At 36.4% G+C, this 24,406-nt stretch overlaps 5 protein-coding genes across 6 annotated transcripts; 3 read left to right on the plus strand and 2 right to left on the minus strand.

Moving 5' to 3' along the window:
- The first annotated feature begins 2,062 nt into the window (after positions 1-2,062).
- On the plus strand, positions 2,063-3,714 carry LOC123713429 (collagenase-like). Its single transcript, XM_045667087.1, has 5 exons — positions 2,063-2,299; positions 2,392-2,659; positions 2,908-3,006; positions 3,135-3,322; positions 3,507-3,714. The coding sequence occupies exons 1-5, from the start codon at positions 2,099-2,101 to the stop codon at positions 3,609-3,611; spliced, it is 861 nt and encodes a 286-aa protein (XP_045523043.1). The 5' UTR covers positions 2,063-2,098; the 3' UTR covers positions 3,612-3,714.
- A 6,490-nt stretch (positions 3,715-10,204) lies between these two features.
- On the plus strand, positions 10,205-10,899 carry LOC123713217 (c-Myc-binding protein). The gene is made up of 2 exons (XM_045666783.1): positions 10,205-10,399; positions 10,481-10,899. The coding sequence occupies exons 1-2, from the start codon at positions 10,385-10,387 to the stop codon at positions 10,727-10,729; spliced, it is 264 nt and encodes an 87-aa protein (XP_045522739.1). The 5' UTR covers positions 10,205-10,384; the 3' UTR covers positions 10,730-10,899.
- Positions 10,900-11,348: 449 nt separating this feature from the next.
- On the minus strand, positions 11,349-13,772 carry LOC123712933 (ATP synthase subunit O, mitochondrial). The gene is made up of 4 exons (XM_045666325.1): positions 13,621-13,772; positions 13,295-13,549; positions 11,859-12,050; positions 11,349-11,587 (listed from the first exon to the last, which is right to left on the minus strand). The coding sequence occupies exons 1-4, from the start codon at positions 13,645-13,647 to the stop codon at positions 11,432-11,434; spliced, it is 630 nt and encodes a 209-aa protein (XP_045522281.1). The 5' UTR covers positions 13,648-13,772; the 3' UTR covers positions 11,349-11,431.
- A 59-nt stretch (positions 13,773-13,831) lies between these two features.
- LOC123712932 (eukaryotic translation initiation factor 2 subunit 3-like) lies at positions 13,832-21,208 on the plus strand. Of its 2 annotated transcripts, XM_045666324.1 has the most exons (9): positions 13,832-14,094; positions 14,265-14,439; positions 17,066-17,302; positions 17,442-17,659; positions 17,896-18,081; positions 18,264-18,446; positions 19,444-19,581; positions 20,549-20,697; positions 21,088-21,208. In XM_045666324.1, exons 1-9 carry the CDS (start codon positions 14,035-14,037, stop codon positions 21,143-21,145), a joined length of 1,404 nt encoding a protein of 467 aa, XP_045522280.1. In that variant the 5' UTR covers positions 13,832-14,034; the 3' UTR covers positions 21,146-21,208. The 2 variants fall into 2 exon arrangements, with proteins under 2 accessions (XP_045522280.1, XP_045522279.1); XM_045666323.1 differs by lacking the exons at positions 17,066-17,302; positions 17,442-17,659; positions 17,896-18,081; ... (2 more) ...; positions 20,549-20,697; positions 21,088-21,208 and adding an exon at positions 14,710-16,747.
- A 301-nt stretch (positions 21,209-21,509) lies between these two features.
- On the minus strand, positions 21,510-24,392 carry LOC123713455 (cullin-5). The gene is made up of 4 exons (XM_045667122.1): positions 24,211-24,392; positions 23,573-24,137; positions 21,862-23,492; positions 21,510-21,691 (listed from the first exon to the last, which is right to left on the minus strand). Exons 1-4 carry the CDS (start codon positions 24,217-24,219, stop codon positions 21,554-21,556), a joined length of 2,343 nt encoding a protein of 780 aa, XP_045523078.1. The 5' UTR covers positions 24,220-24,392; the 3' UTR covers positions 21,510-21,553.
- Between the last annotated feature and the right edge of the window lie 14 nt (positions 24,393-24,406).

Below are 24,406 nucleotides of genomic sequence, written 5' to 3' on the forward strand. Positions count from 1 at the left end.
ATTCTATTTTTGATTTATTTTGTTGTTAGGTCTGTGGGAGATATTATCTGGCCAAGGTATGTATACTCGTTAAATAATTCCAGTTCAGTAACGTTCTTAAGTTTAATAGTTTTGATGTAAATTGTCATCACCATTGTTTTAATTGTATTCATAGATAGTCCAACCTTTTTGCTGTCATGAACAAGTTGTTCAACCATGATTTTTAGAGTCCTTGGGTCCTCGCATATGGTTTAACAATACTCCATTAACCTTTATACCATACTCGTTCCATCCGAGCTGTCGGAATACATATTCTAAAGTTGCCGAGAAAAGTTTGGGTGATAAAGGGTAACCTTGTCTGACTCTCTCTCTCTCTTCTGTCTCTGTCTGTCTTTTTTTGACGTTCATAAGTGTACATTGTGTAACCTAAATTAATAAATGATTTTTGAATTTGAATCGGGAAATATTTTCCGACCTTTTCTGCGCGTATTTTGGCTTTCATATTTTCGTAAATGTTCTTAACTATACGAATGTATTTATTATGAACCCCTTGTGAGGCAAGGGCTTCCCATATTTTTATGTTCGAAATGTCCTCTGTTTTCCCTTGTGAGGTATATATTCAGTTGTTAAAATATCGTTGAATAGGACCGTCAGTGTGTCTAAAATAATTTTAGATGCTCCGATTGATGAAAACTTCGCCTTTTAGTATGTTTGTAATAGCTTCTTCAAAAACTTTCTTGTTGCTTGTAGTTGATGCTTTTTGCTCGTCGATATAAAGTTCACGGTAGAAATCGAGTGCTATTTCTAATATTAGTTTTTTTTCAATGTAGATTTTTTAGATTTGTAATGTATGACATTGCTAATCCAAGTAGTATTTTCCTGAAGTTCTTTCCACGCATCTTTGATTCCGACTGATTTGTTTATGTGAAATTGAATTGTTTCGGTTGTTCGTTTATGACTTCACATTCTTATTTCTACATTTAGTTCCTTACTTAATTGAGTTATCTTTTGCTTATTGTTTTTTTCTGTTTTCAAATATAAGTGTCTTTTGTTTAAGTAACTCCCTTGCTTTTGATCCTAATCGTTTGTCTCTTTCTAGTTGACTGTTGATGTCTTTTATTTTTTCTAGTCTTAAGTTCGTTTAGAGGTGTTAACTCGGTATTTAAAGTTTCTAAGGCATGACTTGGCAGGGGTAGAGTAATAGGTTGCTTTGTGGTTTTTATATGATTTCTTTGGCGCTGAAATGTGTAAATGACCTCGGAGGAACGAAATGTTTTTCCAAAAATTTATTCAAAATAATTTCATTTGAAAATACTAGCGGCCAATTAAAAAAATGTTTTTTAGCAATAACCGACGAGCGAACTAATCCTGCAGTCAGATCTCGTACTACACGTCTCTATGCAACGTCAAGGGATCAAGCCGCTCGAAAATGGATCCGCGCACCTCCACCTCGTGGAACCACTGAGTATTCCCGAACCAATTCGACTTCAAGGGTCCTTCAAGAAAAGAGCATACCAATTCCGTACGCACTTGCTAGGCTTCTGGCACCGTGTGTGTCCACGGGCGGCGCTATCACTTAACATCAGGTCAGCCTTCTACCCATTCCCCCCTATTCCATAAAAATAAAAAAGACACAAATTATACAAGCCGCCTGGTGATAAGATAAAAAACAAAAATAAATCAGTGGCGCTACAACCTTTTTAGGTTAACCTCAGATTTTTGTACCTGTTTCATGATCTGGTTCATCTAATAGGCAAGTAATAAGCCTGACGCACGCCGTCGACTTTTTTTTGGGTTTAAGACAAGCCGGTTTCCTCACGATGTTTTCCTTCACCGTTCGAGCGAATGTTAAATGCGCACATACAAAGATAGTTCATTGGTGCACCGCCGGGGATCAAACCTATGACGTCAGGGACAAGAGTCGCACGCTGAAGCCACTAGGCCAGCACTGCTCTGATAATAAGGTATGCTGTTGTTAAATTATCTTTTAAAAAAAAATACTTGGAATTACCAATGAGGATAACACTTTAATCAATCAGACTTACGTATAGATATTTATAAAGTGCGTTGATAAATAAGACAATATAAATAATAGACGACGTCGCATACAGATCTAAAAATGTTGTTATTGCTAGTTTTCGGTTTAGTGAACTGTGTGGTGGGCTTCCCACGGACTTACGAGTCTATCCAAGGAGACTATCATGGACAGGTGGGCATTCCGAAGGCCACGTGGATTCGCAACGCGGAGGCAGCTTCTGATTTTGATGGTGCCAGAATTGTTGGTGGATCACCGGCTCAGCTCGGTGCGCACTCTCATTTCGTGAGTCTCAATTTAATTATCTTTTTGTTCTTTGAGATTGAAATAAAAGCAGGTATAAATGAAAAGTTTAACCTTTTTTGTGGATATTTCAGGCTGGTCTGCTAGTTCAGTTGGTATCAGGAGAAGTATCCATGTGTGGAGGTTCTCTATTATCCAACACGAAATTGGTAACAGCCGCGCGTTGTTGGCAAAGTAAAGGGTACCAAGGTCGTTCCTTTATCGTTGTGCTGGGATCCATTCGTCTCTTCTCGGGGGGCGTGCGGATCAGCACAAAAAACGTCGAGATACATGCTGACTACGACATAAATAACTTGAATAATGACATTGCTATGATAACTATACCACACACCGGGTTTACCAGTAAGGATCATACTTTCCAGAAGTCTTTTGGGGGGTTTGGGGGAAACTTAGCTTATTAAGGTACACCTCCAAATGTGTGTATCTTTAGATATCGAGGAATGAGATTTGTAACAGTGCTGTTATTTCTGTGATAAATATTAAGTCATTAACTCCTAACATAAACTTATTTAATTCGAACATGCAATCTTAAAAAAATATTTTGTTTGATTTAAAAAAATAATTAATAGAAGTACAACTTTTTTTTTTAGGCAGCATCAACTCCATTGCGCTACCTTTTGGTCTATTGGAGCGTATGTTATACGCCGGTAATCGTGCTGTCGCTGTTGGTTTCGGCAGACAAAAAGATGGTAAGGGATACGAAGTTGATATATTAGTAAAACTCGTTGTTTTTCAAGTTCTACTTTTATACTATCATGTAACAAAAAATTTTGAGATCCAAGGCCTTAGGACAAGTTAGTACATATATTTTTTGCAGGAGCCTCCAAGGATGCTCTAAACGAAATATCTCTGGATGTTATAAGTAACCAGGCATGTGCCAGCACCTACGGATCGAACGTTGTCATCAATTCCACTTTATGTACAAGCGGTGCTAACGGTTTTGGCCCCTGTCTCGGAGACACTGGGGGTCCCCTCGATTATTCCTACGAAGGAGTCAGATATTTGGTAAGTTTACAAGTTTTAAAGCTCGTTCAATAAAAATGAAGTTAGTCTAAAGATTAAGTGTACTGTCAAGTAGCAGTATAATTTTATTAAAAAAAAAGTGAGTCTTCCACAATTTATATATTTTATAGTTCTTTTTTTTTTATTTTAACCTTATACTATAATTACGTAAAATGCATTTTTACAGATCGGTGTCTCATCGTTCGTTGCAGAACGTGGTTGCGAAGCAGGCTTACCAGCCGGTTTTACTCGCGTCACGTCTTTCTCCAGCTGGATACGAGTGCGACTTTAAATATTTCCGATTTAAAAAGAATATTAAATAACATATTTTATGTATCTTTCAAGACAGACATACTAGATATAGGATATATCCAATATTAAATGTCTTTAACTATTTATTATTGTTTGCCTGTGTTGGTATTTAATAAACATTTCTGAACAACAACAAAAAAATCAAAATACGTTTTTTCAGCTTATGAATGTCAAAAACGTTTACAAAATTCGTGAAAGAGAAAGACTACGCCACCGTTTCATAAACTACCAGGAGGCCTTGTTTTTACCTCCCTCTACATTACGATTATTCATAGGAAAATGTATAAACCACCAGGAAACGTCAGTTTACATTAGTAAAAAAAAATCTCTTCTGTGATTTACCACAGTACCACCAATACACACTTCAAAGATAATACTCATTAACCTTTACACTCTAATGTTTTTTTAATATGTGTTTTGAATCTGTTTAAAAGCAGCTCTTATATTCGACTAGGAATCAAAAATGTTATAGCAGCGTATACTTAGGCCTATAAATGAAGGATTCATTTTCTGCAACCTGTAAGATGGCTGGAAAAGTTTTAACTTATTTCTTGTATTCCTATTGTGAATGTCACTGTTCTTTAAAAGAGAACTAATGTTACTACGCACAAAAATGATACAGTTGTAGATATATTGGGAAGTTACCGTCAAAATATCGATTTTCTTGAATAAATTTGTAAAGTGCCTGGTTTTAAGCAATAAATTGAATTGATTGTATATTTTTTTTTTTATGTAATAGCAGGCAAACGGGCAAGAGGCTCACCTGATGTGAAGCGATACCGCCGCCCATGGACACTCACATTGCCAGAAGGCTCGCAAGTGCGTTGCCGGCCTTTCAAGAATTGGTACGCTCTTTTCTTGAAGGACCCTAAGTCGAATTGGTTCGGAAATACTTCAGTGGGCAGCTGGTGGGCACATAGTGGTGGTGCGCGGCAAAAACTGCCTTAGAAAACGCTCAGTTGTGGAACGACGGATACGGATGGTATTTTGTATTTTGCCTTGACGTCCGATAATGAAACTCAGCTGCGGGTATTAGACCGAACATCTCTTCTGAACACTCCCCATGGTAAATGCGGTAGAAGATGCAGAGGGACCCAACATCTCTACGCAACGCCAAGGGATCAAGCCGCACGGAAAGTGATTGGTCGCCGCTCTTCGTTGAATACGGTCAAGTGGAAGGAGCTGGTACTGGGGAGCTCCCGCCCAGAGGTGAGAACAGTATTCCATGTGGGGCCGAATTTGCTTTATAGAGTTGCAAGCGGTGGCCCGGAGTGAAGTACCGTCTCGCCTTGCTGAGCACACCAAGCTTTTTGGAGGCTAATTTAGCCTTCCCTTCCAAATGACCGCGAAACTGGACGTTATTCGATATGTCAACGCCCAATATTCCGATGTTAGCTGAGGCTTTAAGGAGAGTGCCTTCAAAGAGGGGAGTAGCGACAAAGGGAGTTTTTTTAGCGGAAAACGCGCATACTTGTGTCTTCTTGGGGTTAAATTGGACTAGATTTAGTCTACCCCAGTCCGAGACTCCACGTAAAAGAGTTTCGACTTCAGACACAAGTTTGTTCCGGCACTCATGAACAACAGCCCGAGAAATACGTGCCCGGCCCGTGTAAAAGGTATCCCCAGTGCTGTCGTCCGCATGCAAGCAATGAAGGTTGCTAAGTTGCAACATATCATTAATATGCAGAATAAACAGGGTCGGGGATAGGACACAGCCTAGTGGGACACCAGCATTGACGGATTTAAGGTCGGAGCATGCTCCGTCGATGACGACCTTAATGCTCCGATCAGCGAGAAAGCTGGAAATCCAGTTGCATAATTTCTCGGGGAGCCCATAGGCTGGAAGCTTCGAGAGCAGTGCTCTGTGCCACACCCGATCGAAGGCTTTCGCTATGTCCAAACTTACCGCCAGCGCCTCCCCCTTGGACTCAATTGCCTCTGCCCACCTATGTGTAAGGTATACAAGGAGGTCACCAGCTGAGCGACCACGACGAAAGCCGTACTGAGAATCGCTAATCAGCTGGCTGCCCTCTAGATACCTCAAGAGCTGGCCGTTAATAATGGTTTCCATTATTTTGGAGAACAAGGAGGTTATTGCGATTGGGCGATAGTTGGACGGATCAGAGCGATCGCCTTTTTTAGGGATCGGATGTATCAAAGCTGTCTTCCAGCACTTCGGAACAGTGTTGAGGGAGTACAGGTACCGGAAAAGGCGCGTTAGGACCGGAGCCAACTCAGGAGCACAAGTACGTAGCACAATTGGGGGGATGCCATCAGGCCCGCTCGACTTATGGATGTCCAGGGAAAATAAATGATTACGGATAGCACGTTGCCGGAATGTAACTTCAGGCATCGTAGTATCACACCGCAATAATGTCGGTGGTTCCTTCCCCTGATCATCCAAAGTTGAGTTCGACGCAAAGAGACAGCCTAGAAGATCGGCCTTCTCTTTTGCAGTATGGGCCAGTGAGTCATCCTCCCTATGCAGTGGTGGAATAGAGGGCTGACAGAAATTCCCTTGGACAGCTTTGGCAAGAGACCAGAAGGCTCGAGTTCCCGAAGGAAGGTGGGCCAATTTCTCACCAAACCTGGCAATATGCTCTGACTTTGCCTTAGCGATTTCCCGTTTGAAGGACCTAGAGGCTGAATTGTATGCTTTTTTACGTTCGCCGATAGCCGCATCACAGGATGTCGCCGCTTCTGCCCAGGCTTTATAGCATTCACGCTTACGGCGCAAAGTCTCTTTGCACGAACGCCTAAACCAAGGCTGGGACTTGCCACCGACCGGCACCGCAGAGAATGGAATAAAAAGTTCCATGCCCTGCAGGACCACATCAGCGACAGAGTCAGCGACGGCATCCGGAGTACTCAACGAAAAGCAAATGGGCCCCCAAGGGTAGGACGCAAAAAAAGACCGCATCCCGTCCCAATCTGCTGACTTATAGTGCCACACACGGCGACAACCCGCAAAGCTAGGCCGTAAAGGGCGCGTGAGCGGCACAATGCTCCGTACCACACAATGATCTGATGAACCCAATGGCGGGTCAACAGAGACTGGGTAGGTCTCCGGATGTGAAGTCAGCAGAAGGTCCAACAAAGAAGGTTTATGACCATCCACATCTGGTATTCGCGTAATCGCAGGGACCATTTGCGTCAAGTCGTAGGCTAAAGCAAAGTCGTGAAAGGATCTTCCCGCGTGATCGGTGGTTTCAGAGCCAAGCCAATCGGCATGGTGGGCGTTAAAATCGCCAAGTATGACGATTTCAGCGGTAGGAATCCTTTCGAGCAGGGAATCTGTAGCCATTTGGATGTGCTCAATGAGTCGGTCAGTTTCGGTATTTCCGCTATGGGACCTATACAGGCATGCGTAGAATCGCGGATGGTCATCGCAGTCTACGCGCAGCCAGAGGTTAGATAGGTCCCTTCCTTCAAGCGTCCCGAGGCGACGAGAACAGATATCCTCTCTGACGTACGCGCAAACTCCAGCCCGCGGCACAAATGAATGTTCCAATTTGTACCCCGGGTAGGAGAGGTAAGAAGTATCAGCCGGGGAGGAAATCTGAGTCTCGGTAAGAAAGAGCAAGGCCGGCTTCGCAGTCTCTAAATAATAGTGGACAGCGTGGATGTTGGAGTTGAGCCCCCTAATATTTGTGAAATCCACGGTGAGTGTGGATGGGGGTGCCTTTGTTGGATTGCTCCGTTTGCCCCGAGACCGATATTATTTTTTTTTAAAGAGCGCAGAATTGCCCCCCCCAGAATACGAAGGGCAGCCTGTGCGTCCACCACCGGGTGCTGAGTGTCCCGGTGGTGGACGCCCAGAGGGGGATTCTCCACCGCAAGCGCGTGTGGTACCCCTCTGGGGTAGATTCTGATTCTTCTGCACCTTCATATTTCTTGTAGAGGGGGGGGGGGCTCCGGGAATCTTTCTCACCGCACGAAACGCGAGTACAAGAAGGCGAACCTTTTGTATCACTTTACGCCGGTTTTCTGAAAGACAGTGGTACTACCCCGGTCGTGCCTGCCCGTTTGGCTGAAGCCAGGAGGCAACAGCATGGCACTCCCACTAGGAAGGGATTGACTGATTGCGCTGGTGAAATAACCTCTGACACAGGTTATTTCACCAGTGGGCGATGGGGTCGTCACGTCCCGACGCCAAAAAAATCTGCTGCTGTATATCAGCTGATTTGCCCCATAAAAGAATTACATACGACATAACGCAGTGATATTAACTAAAATATACTATTCTGGCAGTTGCCTCATCTGTGAGTTGCCTAATTTTTCTAATAGCGTATGCCACAGAACTGAGCTTGTCATAAAGTTTAGTGATATGCTGACTCTGAAAATTTTGATATTCTCAATGAAGTTATTAGTACCACACATAAATTCCTCAGACACAAAAAGTAGGAAGGCGGGAAAAAATGTTGTACTTCTTTATCTCCTTCTTCTTGCACTTCAGAAGTTTGGAGCACTATTAAACGTTTTTGATCTGCTTTCAAAGAATCTTAACCATCGTCTTCACTTCCCTCTTTTTTAATAAATGCCCTTTTTTAGACAGATTAGCTCCCATCAGCTGTTGAATCGATCTACATTCCTTTGGAATCGTTTTTGACGGATGACTCTTCCTCTTTAAGCTCTCCTTTTTCATTACATGAATTGAAAGGTTAAAGATTCATCTCCAGGTCAAGATGGTATTATTTATTCATTTTTATCTCATCTTGGGGATAGTGTAATTTATTTTTTAAATTTAATAAACTCACACATGGTCACATGGTAATATTCCTGAAACATGGAAGTCTCAAGAAGTTATAGCGATGAAAAAACCTAACAAACCTACCAATGATGTTGCCTCATATAGGCTTACTGCGCTGTCTTATGTTTTAACTAAAATTGCTGAACATCTTGTGAAGAATCGTTTGGAATGGCTTATAGAAAACAATAATTTAGTAGCCAATAGATAATACGGTTTTCGGAAGTCAAAATCTACAACGGACAATTTAGCTATATTAACCGCAGATATTTGCTAATAAAGATAAAGATATTGTAGTTGCCATTTTTCCATTCTGCCGCCTATGCTATTGTGAACATTTCTATTCTACAATGCAAATTATTACAGCTACAGGTTCCTACGTTATTAAAACATTGTATCATCAATTTACTATATACTGCAGAAACATATCATTAATTGTTCAGAAAGATGGTAATAGGCCTTCCCCAAGGTTCGGTACTTAGCCCATTTTTATAAAATGTTTTACACATATGATTTGGATTTATCTATAAATTCCCATACAATTGTGCTACAATATGCAGATGATCTTCTTGTTTAAACTGTAGATAAATCTATGGATAATGCTTCAAATTCCATGTCAAGTTCACTTAATGGTCTTAATATCTGGTTGGTTAAAAATGACTTAAATATCAATTAGTGTCCAAAACTTCAATAGTCGTATTTCCCAAAAATCGTACAACGCCTGTCAGAAATGTGACCTTCAGTGGTCAACCTTTGCCACTTCAAACAAAACTTAATTTTTTAGAAGTTATATTAGATTCAAAGTTGACTTGACTTGCCCATTAACATGTTGTTATGAAATGTGCACAGCTGCTTAATATTATGAAATGCCTCTCAGGTGTATGGTGGGGTGCTCATCCCGTTTTTTATGAAACTTGCGTATAGCGCTCTTGTAAAATCTGTTCTAGATTTGACATTACTATTAGATGTTGGAAGTGTCTTGGGTAGTAAAAAACTTGATTTCATTTAGTCAAAAGCTTTGAGAATTGTGACAGGAGTGATGAAATCTAGCCCTGCCAATGCTGCGATCCTCCTTTAAAATTAAGAAGGCAATTTCTAAGTAATCGATTCTTGTTCAAATCTGTGCAGTTTTCTGCTTGAATTGAAGAATATTATTCATACATCCCGTTACTGGCGACACAAATTACCAATTTTGTAACAATACACAGCCGTATTCATCGATCTTCATCATTACCCATATTTATGACACAATCCTAGATCCGGATATAAGATATGATATCGGCGTCAATAAGCAAGATATTCTAGAGACAAATATTCGTTTCATGTGAAATTCATGTCATATGAAATAATACGAATAAAGTTCTAAAATTGTCACTACTATCATTTCTAGAATGCGTTTAGAACATGTATGTACACCTCATCATTTAGCAAGGCTTCGTATTGTTGATAATAATATTTGTGAGTGTAGAGAAGACTTTGATGACCACGACCATATTTTCTTTTCTTATTCCCAATATGACCGCACCTCCTTTCTTACAATGACTGCATGTTCCATTTCCGACTAAAATCTCCTGGTTTGTTTGTACTGTTAAAGGAGCTGGAGACGGACATTTCATCATCAGTTAATCGCTTAACGTATACACAGAGATGACATGGTAATCACCTATTATTTGTTAACAAATATGAGATACATAATAATAACTCACCTGTCCAATAATTAATTAATTTAAGTTACAAACTTTTTTTAGTTATTTAGAATTAACAGTCTATAATTATTATAGTCTTTGAATAAACGAACAATTAACAACAAGTGGTCTGTTGTACAGTACTAGTCTGTGCAAGAAGCTGAAAAAATTATCAACAAGCAAACTATCTTCATTTTTTTGAAATATCTGTAAATAGTGCATACTATATACTAATAAAAGCAAAGCTAAAACACTACATATTTTTTTGTTTAAACACACACATTCTTCATTCCTAATAAATAGATATTGTGAAAAGTGAAAATGTCGTCGTACAAGGTAAATATTTTTTAAACTGTCTAATATAACGAAAGGTAACCAATTCCTCGTCAACCAATTAAATATTTTTAATGTTTGTAGCCAATAGATTCGAAGCGGGAAGAATTTCGCCGATATTTAGAAAGAGCTGGTGTTATGGATGCTTTGACGAAGGTTCTAGTAAGCCTTTATGAAGAACCAGATAAACCAGAGGATGCATTGGAATATGTGAGAAAGCATTTAGGCACAGATGGTGGAGATGACGAATTAGAGGCTGCCAGAGCTCGCATTGCAGAGTTAGAAGCAGAGAATGCACTTCTTAAAGGTGAAGCTGCTCCAACAGAAGGCTGAGAGAGCTAGGCAAAGATATATTATAATAAGTTTTTGATCTCAATAATTATTGATCTCGAATTGTTAATATTGCAAATATTGTTTCAAGTTACCATGAGTATGTTATGTTGATTGCGTGCAATGGGCACCTTTTTGTTTCAAAGGATTTAATTAATAAATAAGTTAAATTATATTGGGTTTTATTTCTTACTAAAATTACAATAAATAATTTGAAGAAATCTGGATCTTAGCAATTGATTCATAAAATGCAGGGCTCATTCCTATTACAACCTTAAAGTAAAATTACTTGAATTTATAAGAATGAATAGAGCTTTTATTCCAGTGTATTCAAATGACGTAAACATAATATCCTGAGCAGGCCTAAGTACCTGAGGTGTCATAGGGATTGGCGACAATAACAGTAAGTCAATCCCCACCGGTATTCAAAGCCGCGCCAAGGAACTTTGGTTACTGCATGGGTGTTGTCAAACAAACACTTGAAACACATTATCCCGTGCAGGCTTGAGTCTCTGATGTGTCGTGGAGGTTTGCATCAATAGTTAGTGTTATCAGTTATGTGCAGCTGTTTTTATACTAACAAGCTACTTGCTTGTATATTTTAAGAAAGAAACAAACAATATACATTTTATTTAGTTTACTTTCATGTATGATTTTTTACAGGAATAAATTATTTCTACATTGATTTCTTAGTTGTCTATAGTTTTAAGCAACAGTACTGATGAGTTCGGAGTACTTCTTCACTTTGCTAGCAACACTCATGTCCACATATCTGTCACCAATGGACACAACCATACCTCCAATCAAAGAGGGGTCAACAGATGCAGTTAGATGCAGAGACTCATTTCCTTTGAGGAATTTCTAAAACAATAATTAGAACATATAGTTTGAGTACTTAGAGAAAATTTTGCATGTTATTTTACAAAAAGAGCTACATAAAATATAGAATGTGTTATTATGACAAGACGAGAAATAATTTAATTCTTAATACAAGACAAGTAAATAGGTCATCCTTAAATAAATTAATGATCATATTTTTTTAATAATCAATAAAAAGAATGCTATTCCAATATATATTTAAGTGAAATGGAGAATGGTGCAGAAAAATTATAAACTAAGTGAAATGGCTTACCTTAAGTGCAGCTTCCAAGTTCTGTTTCTGACCAGCATCCAATGGTTTGGCAGTTATCACTTTGCAGGTGACCTCACCACGATGAGCGGCCATAATTACCTTAAAGGCATTGATAATAGCATCAAGTTTTCCAAGACGTCCATTCTCGGCCAGTAAACTAAGTAGGTTACCGGTGTTTGTTGACATGTTTGTCTGTAACAGAAATATAAATTTAAAAATGTAACTATCTTTTAATGGTTCTGTAATCCAGTAGAAATGTTGATGAGTTTAGGTTCCTAAATTCAATAGCATTTTTTATACCGTGTTCTAACAAAAATGTATTGGAATCGCAAGACCAAACAAAGTAATGATAACTTTGTCTGTGGTTTATATGATAGGTTCAAAATTGAACTATCAAACTTACTTCACAATAGAGGATTCTATAAAAATAAATAAAATGTAAAAAACTTTATATTTTAGATACAAGTTTTCTGATGTTATGATAGTTGACTCTACATTTTTAAATGTTATCAACAAATTTTGATAGGAGCTATCAATCAATCTTGGTGTTCACTAAGTTTCATTTTGAAATAGCTTATTATTTACTTATTATAAAAATACCTAAGTTAGTATAGAATCAAAAAAAGCAAAGTAGAATAATACAATTCATGAACATAATAAGGAAAGGTTTAATTATTATAAATACTAGTGATATAGCATTCTGATTTATTGTAAAATGAAGAACCAAGTGGTGGCTATTTTTGTAGTTTTTACCTATAATACAGAATCCTAAAGGTTTAGGTATGCTATTCATATTTTAATACATGGAATTATCACTGAAGAAGCAAGCAAGAGATTTTGGTAAAATACACAAAATCAGAATGGGGGGAAGATGGTTTAAAATAATATATGATATTGAATGGAAGTCATCTATAGCAAATTAAAAACTCAACATCTTCAAACTTGTTAGAAGGGGCTTTTCATCTTGTTTCTTAACTCAGTAGATTTTAAATAATTTATTTATTCCTAGATATTATAGATTTCCTAAACTAAAAATAACCCAAAATAAAACTCCTCAATTTACAAAATATACAAATTATAAAGTTTTTACTATATTCCACATAGTAGTTCTACACTATTATTATTTCTTTTTGATACATAAAGTAACTTTTTTTAGAATCACATACTGTCATAGTTTGAAGGGGAAACTTAAAATAGGAATAATTATTGTTGTATAATTAAGCACTGTTCAGTTTAATTATTGGTAATATTATTTATTAATAAATTTTAAAGATATTTGTTTTAAAAGTGAGTTATAAGAAGAATTAATGCAAATTTCAAATAAATCTTGACTTTAGGTAAGTACTTTATAAATAACTACATGTAGAAATTTTTAAACAGTTCAGATTTCATTGTTCACTGATTACCAGCTTACCACATAGAGGTTTTAAATTTACCTTAGAGGCCAAATGCGTAAGAGCTTCCGACTTAATACTTCTCTTTAGAACTGGGTTCAAAAGAAATTCCTTCAGTTTCGGGTCCGTCTTAATCGATTTCTGGAAATGTACAAGTTCTTTTTCGACGGTGTCCAAAGATTTGCTTTTGGAAGCGGCAGAATATAATGCTGTAGCGTATCGGCCATCAATGCCGAATACTTGTACTGGGGCCTTCACTAGCTGAGCTGCGGCCGACGATGTGCTCAGCGAGCGCACCTGATAAGATTACGTAATGTATTTTTTTAAGAATACATGAAAATTAAACAATAAAGGATCATATGATTTACCAGCATATTGGTCTTCATAAGAGACATGATAACTGTTTCCTTTTTGTGAGGAAATTTATTAAAATATAACTTCAAGAACCAATCACACTACCACAGCCAATGACACTAAAAATAAATTACACATCGACAATTGACGTTTTGTCGGTAAGACGACGTTATGACTTATGAGGTTAATTCTTTGACAATAACGTTGAAGTTTCCAATTTCCAAACGTGCCGGCGCCACGAATTCTTGTGACATTAAAGCTGGCTTAGTTTCCAATAAAAAAATATAACTGACAACGGAGTAGGGCCACGCTATATATTTTACCAGGTTATGGTTAAAAATTTAAAATTATTTATAGGATTCTTGTGTATTCTTATACAATTCTAACGAGCAATTTCAACTTTTAAAAAGTAATAAGTAAAACCTAAAATGGCTTCAAACGAAGGCCGTGTTCAATCTAACTTGCATCAGCAGGATCTATCTAAATTGGTATGTTGAGGGTCATAATATAATTAGGGCTGAAATTAATAAACAATACATTATATATTATCTTTTTATTATAAACAATAACATTGACTTAAACCGTATTTAGATATTGCATCATGTTTTGGAATTGTAACGATATCTATATGTTTTATGAATTATTCTCCCGATTTCAGGATGTCACAAAATTATCAGCATTGTCTCCTGAAGTTATATCAAGACAGGCTACAATCAATATTGGAACAATTGGGCATGTAGCTCATGGGAAGTCAACAGTTGTGAAAGCTATATCAGGAGTACAAACTGTCAGATTTAAGAATGAGCTTGAAAGAAACATTACTATTAAGTTGGGTAAGTTCGTCAATCATAAAAATTATGTTATTATAAATTAAAATATATATACTGATAAGCACACTAAACATATTCATATTTAATTATGTACTTTTAAGTAGTCTTTTAAGGAAGTAGTAGTAAATACACTTATATATCTTTCATTTTTAAGAGCAGCTTGTTTTGCAAAATACCATGTGAATTGCTTAATTTTGAATTGAATTTTCTTAATTAAAATTTCTCAATATACTTACTACAATCTTATTAATCGATACACATGGTATGTTGCAGAACGTGTATCTGACTCACTCATAAGAATGTTTTGTGAAAGAAGTGAAGAAATGGCTGAAGATATATTTCAAAGAAAATTAACTAAAGGAAAACAGAATCAGCCCATGCTTTCTGAGCCCAAAGAACCTCCTGCAAAAAAAATGAAAAAGAAAAATCAAGATCTAATAGAGTTTAACATTGAAAATATACTTGACTTTAAGTTTGAAAATGGAGTAGAATACTTCTTTATAAAATGGAGAGGCTGGCCAGATAGTGATAATACTTGGGAGCCAATTGAGAACTTAGACAAATGTCCTGATATCCTACGTTCATTTTTATTTCATCAAGAAGAAAAACATTGTAAGGTATTTGAAAAACTCAAAACTGAATTGTCATTTGACAACTTACTCAGTGAAGAGAATCTTGTTAAAAGATTAGTAGATTTTAAAGAATTTCCCTTGTTATCTTTAAAAGATAAACTTTTAATAAAACTATTAAGCTTGACAACTCTCACCCTAAAGGAAGAATGCCATGTAGCTAACTTAGTGCAAGAAACAAGAGATATCTTACAAATGTATGTTTTGGCTAGAAAAAGATGTAGACAACTTATGGGTTTAAAGGAATGGGAGGAGTTTTTGAATCAAGTGGATAAATGTGAGAGGTTAGTTGTTGAAAATGAATTTGATCTGTGTGGCCCTCCAGAGAATTTTACATACATCAATGAATGCATTCCAGGGGTGGGAGTTGTTATACCAACAGAGCCACCCATCGGTTGCGATTGTACTGCTTGCAATTGTCGATCAAAAGCCTGCTGTGGAATGCAAGCTGGTCTATTTGCCTATACAATCAAGAAAAGGTTAAGAGTGGCATCTGGCACGCCTATCTTTGAGTGTAACAAAGCATGTAAATGTTCAGATAATTGTAACAATCGTGTAGTGCAGAAAGGTAGAAATATAAAGCTCACAATATTCAGGACAAATAATGGCTGTGGTTGGGGGGTTAAAACTAGTCAAAAAATCTATCAAGGTCAGTTTATCTGTCAATATGTTGGTGAAGTCATTACTTTTGAAGAAGCAGAAAAGCGCGGTAGGGAGTATGATGCCAATGGCCTTACCTATCTATTTGATTTGGACTTTAACTCGGCTGAGAATCCTTATACCATTGATGCATGCAATCTAGGTAATGTATCACATTTTATAAATCACTCTTGTGAGCCAAATCTCGGAGTTTGGGCAGTGTGGGCAGATTGTCTTGATCCAAATTTACCCATGTTAGCACTATTTGCAACAAGAGATATCGAAGCTGGGGAAGAAATTTGCTTTGACTATCTGCATAGGTCTAATGAAGAAGAACCAACATCCCCACATAAAGTACCACAAGAAGTGAGTGATCCAGACACAAATCTGCCATCTCCTTCAGAAGGTAACACAGCCAGTTCTCCAGTATCACCAGTTAAATTGAGATATGAAGTACATCAAGAGAATAAGAGTTTGAGAAAACAAACAGAGTGTAAATGCGGAGCTGTTAAGTGTAGAAAGTATATATTTTAAGAGTGATTTACGTTTTTTTTTAGCGATTACCACAAAAATTATGACTCCAACTGTCTAACCTAGATTTTAGCGTTGATTATAATAGTATTATAAAAAGTATTTGAGTATTTTTTGGTAACTATTTTGTTTGCAAAAATATACACAAACGAATGCATATTGGGTTTAAATTTTATTGATCTAAAATTATGATGTCATAATTTTTTGTCTTCTCAGTTGAATAAGTTTAGAAAATTAATATTATATTACTTTATAATATCGGAACTTATTATGTTAATGTTATCACATAAGATTGTTCTCCGCTAGATTAAGGCTAAAAATATTGTTAGACATAAACTTTATAGTAAGTTAACTTGTAAGATGTCTGATTATATGTACATTACACATACAATTATGAAAATATCAGCTTAGCACTATTGGACCAATTGGGCGATATACTAGATATTGAACTGTTTGTCATTGTTATACAATTCTGTAAAATTGTTTTTTTTATGTAAGTTACAGTTTATAATGAAAACGATAGCAGTATAATTTTATATATTCTTTAATAAATTTACATTTATTTTACATGCTTATGCGATTTTATTTGACGTTTAATAATAAAGTTTTTTTGAATAATAAAATTTCGTAATAGTCATTTCTATTGTGCTAAACAAGTTATGGGTTCGAACAATAAAATTTGATAGAATTAATAAAAAAAATTAGCTGCTAATATTACGATGTCATTCCAGAAATAGACAAATTTGTAAAGACTAATGTTCAATCTTTTTATCCAAACACAGATTAAAAAGTAAGCCTTTGCTGAAATTTACCCAGAGATTATATTATAGGTTACGCGAACGCGAAAATCTACAAATGTGACAACCCAAAATGTCCTCGGCCCACAAGTTTTATATCGGGCGGATCCTCTAAGGACGATAGCTTTCCCTGTTTGAGGCCATCATGTTCTGGCCGTTTTCAACTCATAAGGCACGTCAGTTTCGTGGACTGTCCCGGGCACGACATTCTCATGGCCACTATGCTTAACGGAGCCGCCGTTATGGACGCCGCCTTACTTTTAATCGCTGGTAGGTAACGGGCTGATATTACATTCTTGTTCAACTTCGACGGGCTGTTCGGTGTAATTTTTTTAAAATTATTATACTTCACACACATTTTGTACGTTCGGTTGTGTTGTTGGTAGGTAAAGTAGATATATATTTCTAGGTAACGAATCCTGCCCTCAACCACAAACAAGTGAGCACTTAGCTGCCATTGAAATCATGAAGCTGAAACATATTCTCATCCTCCAAAATAAAATAGATCTGGTCAAAGAAGGCCAGGCCAAGGAACAGCATGAGCAAATCGTCAAGTTCGTTCAAGGCACAGTGGCTGATGGTGCTCCTATTATACCCATATCTGCCCAACTTAAATATAATATTGAGGTAGGTTATTGAATTATGCCGGTTCTATAATAATAATTCCAAAAGTCGAATTTAAATCTAGTTTAATAGCCCCCATCAATACGTAAAGTTTGATATTAATTATCCAGACGAAATCCAGTTAGGCAGCAGTTCTGCCTTAATAAACAGAAGATTATCACACGTCATGGGTCCATGATTTGTCTCGATCCATATTAATTAATTAATAACAGAAGTGAACATGACCAAAAATGTTTTAGGTCCTCTGTGAATATATAACGAAAAAGATCCCAGTGCCGATGCGTGATTTTACCTCTCCGCCACGTATGATTGTGATTCGGTCCTTCGATGTGAACAAGCCGGGTTGTGAGGTCGACGACCTTAGGGGCGGAGTCGCCGGTGGCTCTATTCTTCAGGGTGTTCTGACTGTCGGTATGGAGATAGAGGTGAGGCTTTTAATTTATTTTAATTAATTCCAAAAAAAAAAATATTTTATATATTGAAGTAATAAAATTTGTTGTCAATATTAAATTCCTGTTATAAAAATCATTTTTGAAGCAATCTCCTTATATTATGTGAGGTTTAATTGATTTGTATGAATTATTGTTATTAGAATGAATTTTTCCAGGTCCGTCCGGGTCTCGTAAGCAAAGACGCGGAAGGAAAGTTGACGTGTCGTCCGATATTTTCTCGAATCGTCTCTCTGTTCGCGGAACAAAACGAACTTCAGTTCGCGGCGCCCGGAGGTCTCATTGGGGTCGGAACTAAGATTGAACCCACGCTTTGTAGAGCTGATCGGCTGGTTGGACAGGTAAGAGAGATACACAGATACAGACAGGTATAAAGAACTGGGGTTCGAACGCACAATTGGTTGATGTGGATTGTTTAACATTTTATCATTTAAAATTGCTTTTTTTAAGCAGATTTCAGAATTTTGACTTAACTCCAAAAATAAAACTTTACACAGCACCCACTTTGGATTCCTTTTGCACAAACCAAAACCTTTTATTCAAAAGACAGAAACATTAATTTGACAAAAAAAATCGTACGAAATTCGACTTTACGTATTTCTACTTCCTGCTTCCTCTTGACAATCAGCTGAGCCCTTTAATGCCTTTATTTTTGATTTTTAAAATATGTAAATTAATCGTAATTTTTTCAAAATATTTTTGATTTCCTGCGCTTTCACGGTTATATATTTATGATGTTAAAAGGTATCCCTTTAATATTTTTCATTATTGGTATTGCTCGTAGCGTTTTATGGCCTATGACACGCTGGTAATGTAGCTTTAAAAAAAATATTAGTTGCAAAGTAACTTATATAAATTATTTCATTACTAACCGCAGACAAAGGCAGTTTAGGCTTAGTAGCTTCAACGTGTGTCTCTCATCCCTGAGGTCGTTGGTTCGATCCCCGGCTGTGCACCAATGGATTTCCTTTCTATGTGCGCATTTAACATTAGCTCGAACGGTGAAGGAAAACATCGTGACGAAACAGGCTTGCCTTAGACCCAAACATGTCGACGGCGTGTGTCAGGCACAGAAGACTGCCACCTTCTTGTTTTATTCGATTTACACATGATCATGAAACACATACAAAAATCTGAGGCCCAGATCTCTAAAAAGGTTGTAGCACCATTGATTTATTATTTTAACCACAGACAAAGAGTCAAGTCTATCATTTTATAGTACATAACAACTATCCTACAGACTAATACAATAAAAATTCCTTAAATCTTTTTCCTTAAACGGAAAGATCGGCAGAGTTTCGTTTGTAGGCCTAATATTACAAATATTTCGATTTCCAGGTATTAGGTGCAGTGGGAGCTCTGCCCGGTATCTTCGTGAAGCTGGAAGTGTCCTACTACCTCCTCAAGCGACTGCTCGGAGTTCGGACCGAGGGAGACAAGAAAGCAGCCAAGGTTCAGAAGTTGACTAAGAATGAGGTAATGTTTACATTTGTTGTGATACGCTATTTGACAATATTTAAAATTCAATTCAAACAATTAGTCACTATAGAACCTATACAACCTGTTATTTTTAGTTCAGTTAAGAATTTGCCTCAAAAATTCTAATTAAACATTCAAAAATTAAACATAAAGCAAAACGCTTCTCTAGGCAAGATGGCGTCGCACCAGTTCTTGTGACGCAACATGCTGGTAAACTTGGCACACAAACAAATGTAGTGTATTTCGATTAAAAACAATCTCCAACAAAATTTAACCCCAAGGTGCGAATACATGATTTACAAGCATAAACGTAATCATCTATTCAAATAATGAATGTTTACCTTAAACATGCATATGAAACAAATAACATAAATTATTAGGCAACGAGCGGTCTTATCGCTAATAAGCTATTTCTTCCTGGCAACCCCAGTATAGAAACGGATTACTCAATAACTGTTAAAAAAATATGTGTTTTGCCAACTCGCACTTGACCAGTTTTTTTTTCTGACTAAACACTGACTGCCTGGCCACTCCATGAACAGGTCAAATACCTTACATCAAATCTCAAATATGTTATAAAAAAAATATTTTTATCAGATTAAAATTAGTTTAAGAATTGCCATTTTGGAAAGTATGTTGAATATAGCATAAAAAACTTTTTACATTACAACGTAAAATTGTGTAACTCAGGAGTGATTTAACTTGGAAAATAGGACACAGAATGTAATTGGTTTAATGCAATAGTTAAAAAAATATTACTAAAATAATTAATTGCAAGTTATTTAATTGAATTACTCTATGACAATTATCTATGGTATATACAATACAGTTACATAAGATCCTCAGAGGTAATTGAACTATTAAAACTCCTTGATCTTAGCACATCTTGTCTATGCCAAAAAAGAACAGATTTTGATTCAGGTTCAGCCAATGGCATATTAATTTAACATTATTAATATTTCAGGCCCTACTAGTTAACATCGGATCTCTAAGTACGGGTGGTCGTGTGATCGCTACAAAAGCTGATTTGGCCAAAATAGCCCTAACCAGCCCTGTCTGTACCGAGGTCGGAGAAAAGGTGGCTCTCAGTCGTAGAGTGGAGAACCATTGGAGGTAACATTTCATTAATAAAAACAATTCTCTATATTCTACTTATGACAATACTAAAATATAAAAAAATAACAATTACAACAAACTATTTTATATATAATATATTAAAATAAAATTTAGGAGAGGTAAACTCAATTTATTAATATAGATACTCAGATCATCCATGATAAAATTAAATTGGAAATTTTTTGCATAATGATCTTAAAAGTTTTATAATGGCAACATTATCACGCTAAAGTCATTCTCATGTAAATTCGTTTGACGTTAGTGGGTCACGCCCGTCGTTTCAACAACCCTCTTTCGAATTGGTTTAACGCACATTACGAAGATTTTAAATATATTACAGCGCCATCTAGCGGGTCACCTACGAACCTAATTCTATTTATTTTTCAGGTTGATTGGCTGGGGACAAATTCAAGGTGGTGAGACGATCGAGCCTCTGAAGAATTAAATCCAACTCGCCACTTTTATATTGTATTTTAAATATTTAATAAAATATATTATATAGTACAAACAGGTCTTATTTTTATACCTCAAGTGTAAGAAAATTATTAATCATTTTATTTTAAAATTATATTTATATAATATGTAAGGAGAGGAAAGTACTCATCACTACAAAAATCTGTGTACTCACTTGAACTGAACCATAAAGATATATTTTTATTTCTCAAATTATCAGTAGAAATTACAGAAGATAATCATGACACTAAAATGCTAATGTTTTGAGAGAAGGAAAGAAGTTTACACATCTAAAGGAGAAGTCCTTGATAACCTGACTTACTTTAACTTAACTAAATACAGTGAAAAAACTCATAGAACAGATTAATAATTTATTCCACATTATTTTATTACACAAGGTCTAGGCCATATATATAAATGTGTTGATATCATCATCATCCCGACGCATGTACTTATGCTCAATCAACCATTCCAGCTGTTCTTTAATCATTTTCTTTGAAGGTAAGAACATATTCTTTAGAATTTCCACTAATTCACTCTGAAAAAATAGAACAAGTTAATAGTTTCTGAAGCAATTATTGTTTATTAAATTCGAAAGCGATATAGGTTTACCAGAGCTTATTTAAGTATTATCATCGCATTTATTTTGATACTGCAATAGAATATGTTAAGGGAAAGCAAATATTGTGTTAAGAAAAATAATTCTACCTGCAAAGCTGTATTTGTAATGCGCTTTCGCATTTTTAATATCTTTATTATAGCTTCTTGGGTCCTTAATATTCTGAGCTGAACAATAGAGTGGTTATCTTCAATTTGAGATCTTTCTGTGCTCAACTGAAGTCGTCCAATAAGATTAATTTTGCCTCTTCTTTGAGGCTTGCCATTTTTAACCAGAGCAAATTCTTGGTTGATCCAGAATGCTGTGTTCTCTGTAAAATCTTTAGGATTCTGCACAGAAGGTTCATAGGATAATAATTGTCTTTTCAACTTGGGAAATGCAGCCAAGGACCAAAGTGTTCTTCGTAATTCGGGATCAGGTAATTCGGTAGCTAGTCTTAAGTTTTCATAGGTTACTTTGTCTGTTGGCCTTTGATTCCATGCAAAGAGCACAGCCATTTGGAATGTTGTTACATCCAGATCAAATCTTCCCACAGAATTTGCAAATGTAATCGTTCCATTACTCATATGATGGTACCATTGCAATTTCCTTCCAGAATGCTTCTTTTTGTAAAACTCTTCAACTTCAGGAATGTAGTCCTCTAACTCAAGAGGGAGACTCACTGTAACTCTCTCAGAGCCTCTGGCCCAAGCTCCAGCATTAAGTATTTTGATATTGATTGCATCATGACGAGTTGTTTCACCACGAAACTGAGTGTTTAGATCTTCACTCACTTTAATATCTTGGAACATTCGAGCTAGCTTATTAACATAATCTGCAGGCATACCCACCTCACGTAGCCACTCAACCATATCTTCTTCTTTCTCAGAATCTGCACTAGAGTCTAATATCAACCTTCGAGTCAAATGAGCCTTATGATACCTCATAAAAACATCTTTGTTCTCAATGTACTTCAGCACTAAGAGAACATCTTTCAGTCTTGACTCTATTTGTTCACTAGTTAAGCGTTTACTTAGGGGAGTTTTTCTTAATAACATATCACAGTAATTTGCAAGCAATTCAGGGCATTTACTTTCTGGAGCTGTGCCTTTAGTTCCACGTAAGAGAGCAGATGATGGTAATTCTAATTTAAAGACTGTAGTATCATTAACAACACATTTGTATGATTTGTCTCTAGCTGTCAAAAATCTGGGGTCATCAAGAAATGCATCTCTGACTAATGAACTAAAACGCTTAAAGAGATCAAGCAATCTTTCAACATACTTTTCAGAATCAGATGTAATAATATCTGCAGATGCAACCATATCTGCTAAGCCAGCAGATACAATGTGAGCTTCCAAATCTCTTAAAATAGGAATTACACCTTCAGGTATCCTGTCTAGGAGTCGGAACATCAATTGCAGTTTTTCAGTTTCTCCAGCTTTTATTAGTGGTGCACTTTCTGCAAGAAGTGTGGGCATATGTTCACCTATCAGAACTCTTTCACAACACTGTGTTAAAGCAGCAACACTCCCACTTCCTGGCTCTAAATATCTATGGGCTCTGGCTTCTTCTTCTTTGAGTCGTAAATCTGCATATTTCATATAAGCTTGAACACCATTTGTAAGGAGATATTCATTAGCCTTTAGCTTGTAAAACTCTTCTGTTGCCTGCATATATGCAGCTTCAAAGTTTTCTCTATATATTTGAAGCTTATCAGTTGAATTTGAACATAGATTCACTAAAAAAAGTTATGCTTTTGTATAAAAAGGACAATTAAAAATAATAAAACTATATTTTTCTGTGGATAAAAGTTCTTACCGTATGATTCTCGAACTCCAATAACAAGTTGAGAATCGAATGATTCACCATTTCGTTCTGCCTGGACTAGTTTCATAGCTGAGTCTTGTAGTCTTTGCTTGATATCCATAAATATGCTTTGATTCCATGAATCTAGCATAAGTTTTCTAACCAAACTATCCTCCACATTATTGTTATTATTTTTCTTTTGAGAATTAGAAGCATTTGAGCTGGTTACCTTGCTGCTCACATTAGTTATGGCATTCTCTAATTGACGAAATGGTGTTGGTAAATAATTACACTGGGTGAAAAATTTTCCCCATTCAGCTATATATGCCTTAAGAAGTGCTTGATCTTCGCGTTGGGCAAGAACACGAGCTTGGGCTTGCTTTATATACATCATTATGTCTTGCTGCAGCGCATCTCTTAATTTATACGAACCCCTCTCATCCCAAAGGCACACGGAATGTACAGCCCCAAACAAATCTTGCCATTCTATCTGTGTTACTGCTTCTTGTTTGAGCAGCTTCAGGACAATCGGACGCATAGCGGGCCATTTGTCTTCAAAGGTGACTTGACCCTTATCCTGTAAGACATTGAACCGTAAAATGTACACAAATGTAAAATCTATAAATAAATTAATTCGCGGTAAAACTCACTTTTAACATGATTCAAATTCAGAATTCACACAATTTATACTTATGGACTATGTGCTTTTATCATAACTTAACTAGGATGTATTTTGTATTTACAATTATCGTTATGCTTTATAAAAAAATAATCAAGATTTAATAATGAAGAGATCGAAAGAAAACTTTGATTGTTCAATGACTTTCATCGACCGTTGACGTACTA

The sequence above is a fragment of the Pieris brassicae genome, chromosome 8 (assembly GCF_905147105.1).
Source record: "Pieris brassicae chromosome 8, ilPieBrab1.1, whole genome shotgun sequence".
In the NCBI taxonomy this organism is placed as follows: Eukaryota; Metazoa; Arthropoda; class Insecta; order Lepidoptera; family Pieridae; genus Pieris; species Pieris brassicae.

Bases quoted from the DNA above. Each gene is read 5' to 3' on its own strand.
- LOC123712933 (XM_045666325.1), bottom strand. From the start codon at position 13,647: ATGTCTCTTATGAAGACCAATATGCTG. The intron at 12,051-13,294 runs GTAAATTTAAAA...TTTCTGTTACAG, and splicing joins TTACGCATTTGGCCTCTAAG to ACAAACATGTCAACAAACAC. The intron at 11,588-11,858 runs GTAAGCCATTTC...TTATTGTTTTAG, and splicing joins ACTTGGAAGCTGCACTTAAG to AAATTCCTCAAAGGAAATGA.
- LOC123713429 (XM_045667087.1), top strand. From the start codon at position 2,099: ATGTTGTTATTGCTAGTTTTCGGTTTAGTGAACTGTGTGGTGGGCTTC. The intron at 3,007-3,134 runs GTAAGGGATACG...TATTTTTTGCAG, and splicing joins TTTCGGCAGACAAAAAGATG to GAGCCTCCAAGGATGCTCTA. The intron at 3,323-3,506 runs GTAAGTTTACAA...GCATTTTTACAG, and splicing joins ACGAAGGAGTCAGATATTTG to ATCGGTGTCTCATCGTTCGT.
- LOC123712932 (XM_045666323.1), top strand. From the start codon at position 14,035: ATGGCTTCAAACGAAGGCCGTGTTCAATCTAACTTGCATCAGCAGGAT. The intron at 14,095-14,264 runs GTATGTTGAGGG...TCCCGATTTCAG, and splicing joins AGCAGGATCTATCTAAATTG to GATGTCACAAAATTATCAGC. The intron at 14,440-14,709 runs GTAAGTTCGTCA...GGTATGTTGCAG, and splicing joins AAACATTACTATTAAGTTGG to AACGTGTATCTGACTCACTC.
- LOC123713455 (XM_045667122.1), bottom strand. The intron at 23,493-23,572 runs GTAAGAACTTTT...AACTTTTTTTAG, and splicing joins TGGAGTTCGAGAATCATACG to TGAATCTATGTTCAAATTCA. The intron at 21,692-21,861 runs GTAGAATTATTT...CTATTTTTTCAG, and splicing joins TTACAAATACAGCTTTGCAG to AGTGAATTAGTGGAAATTCT.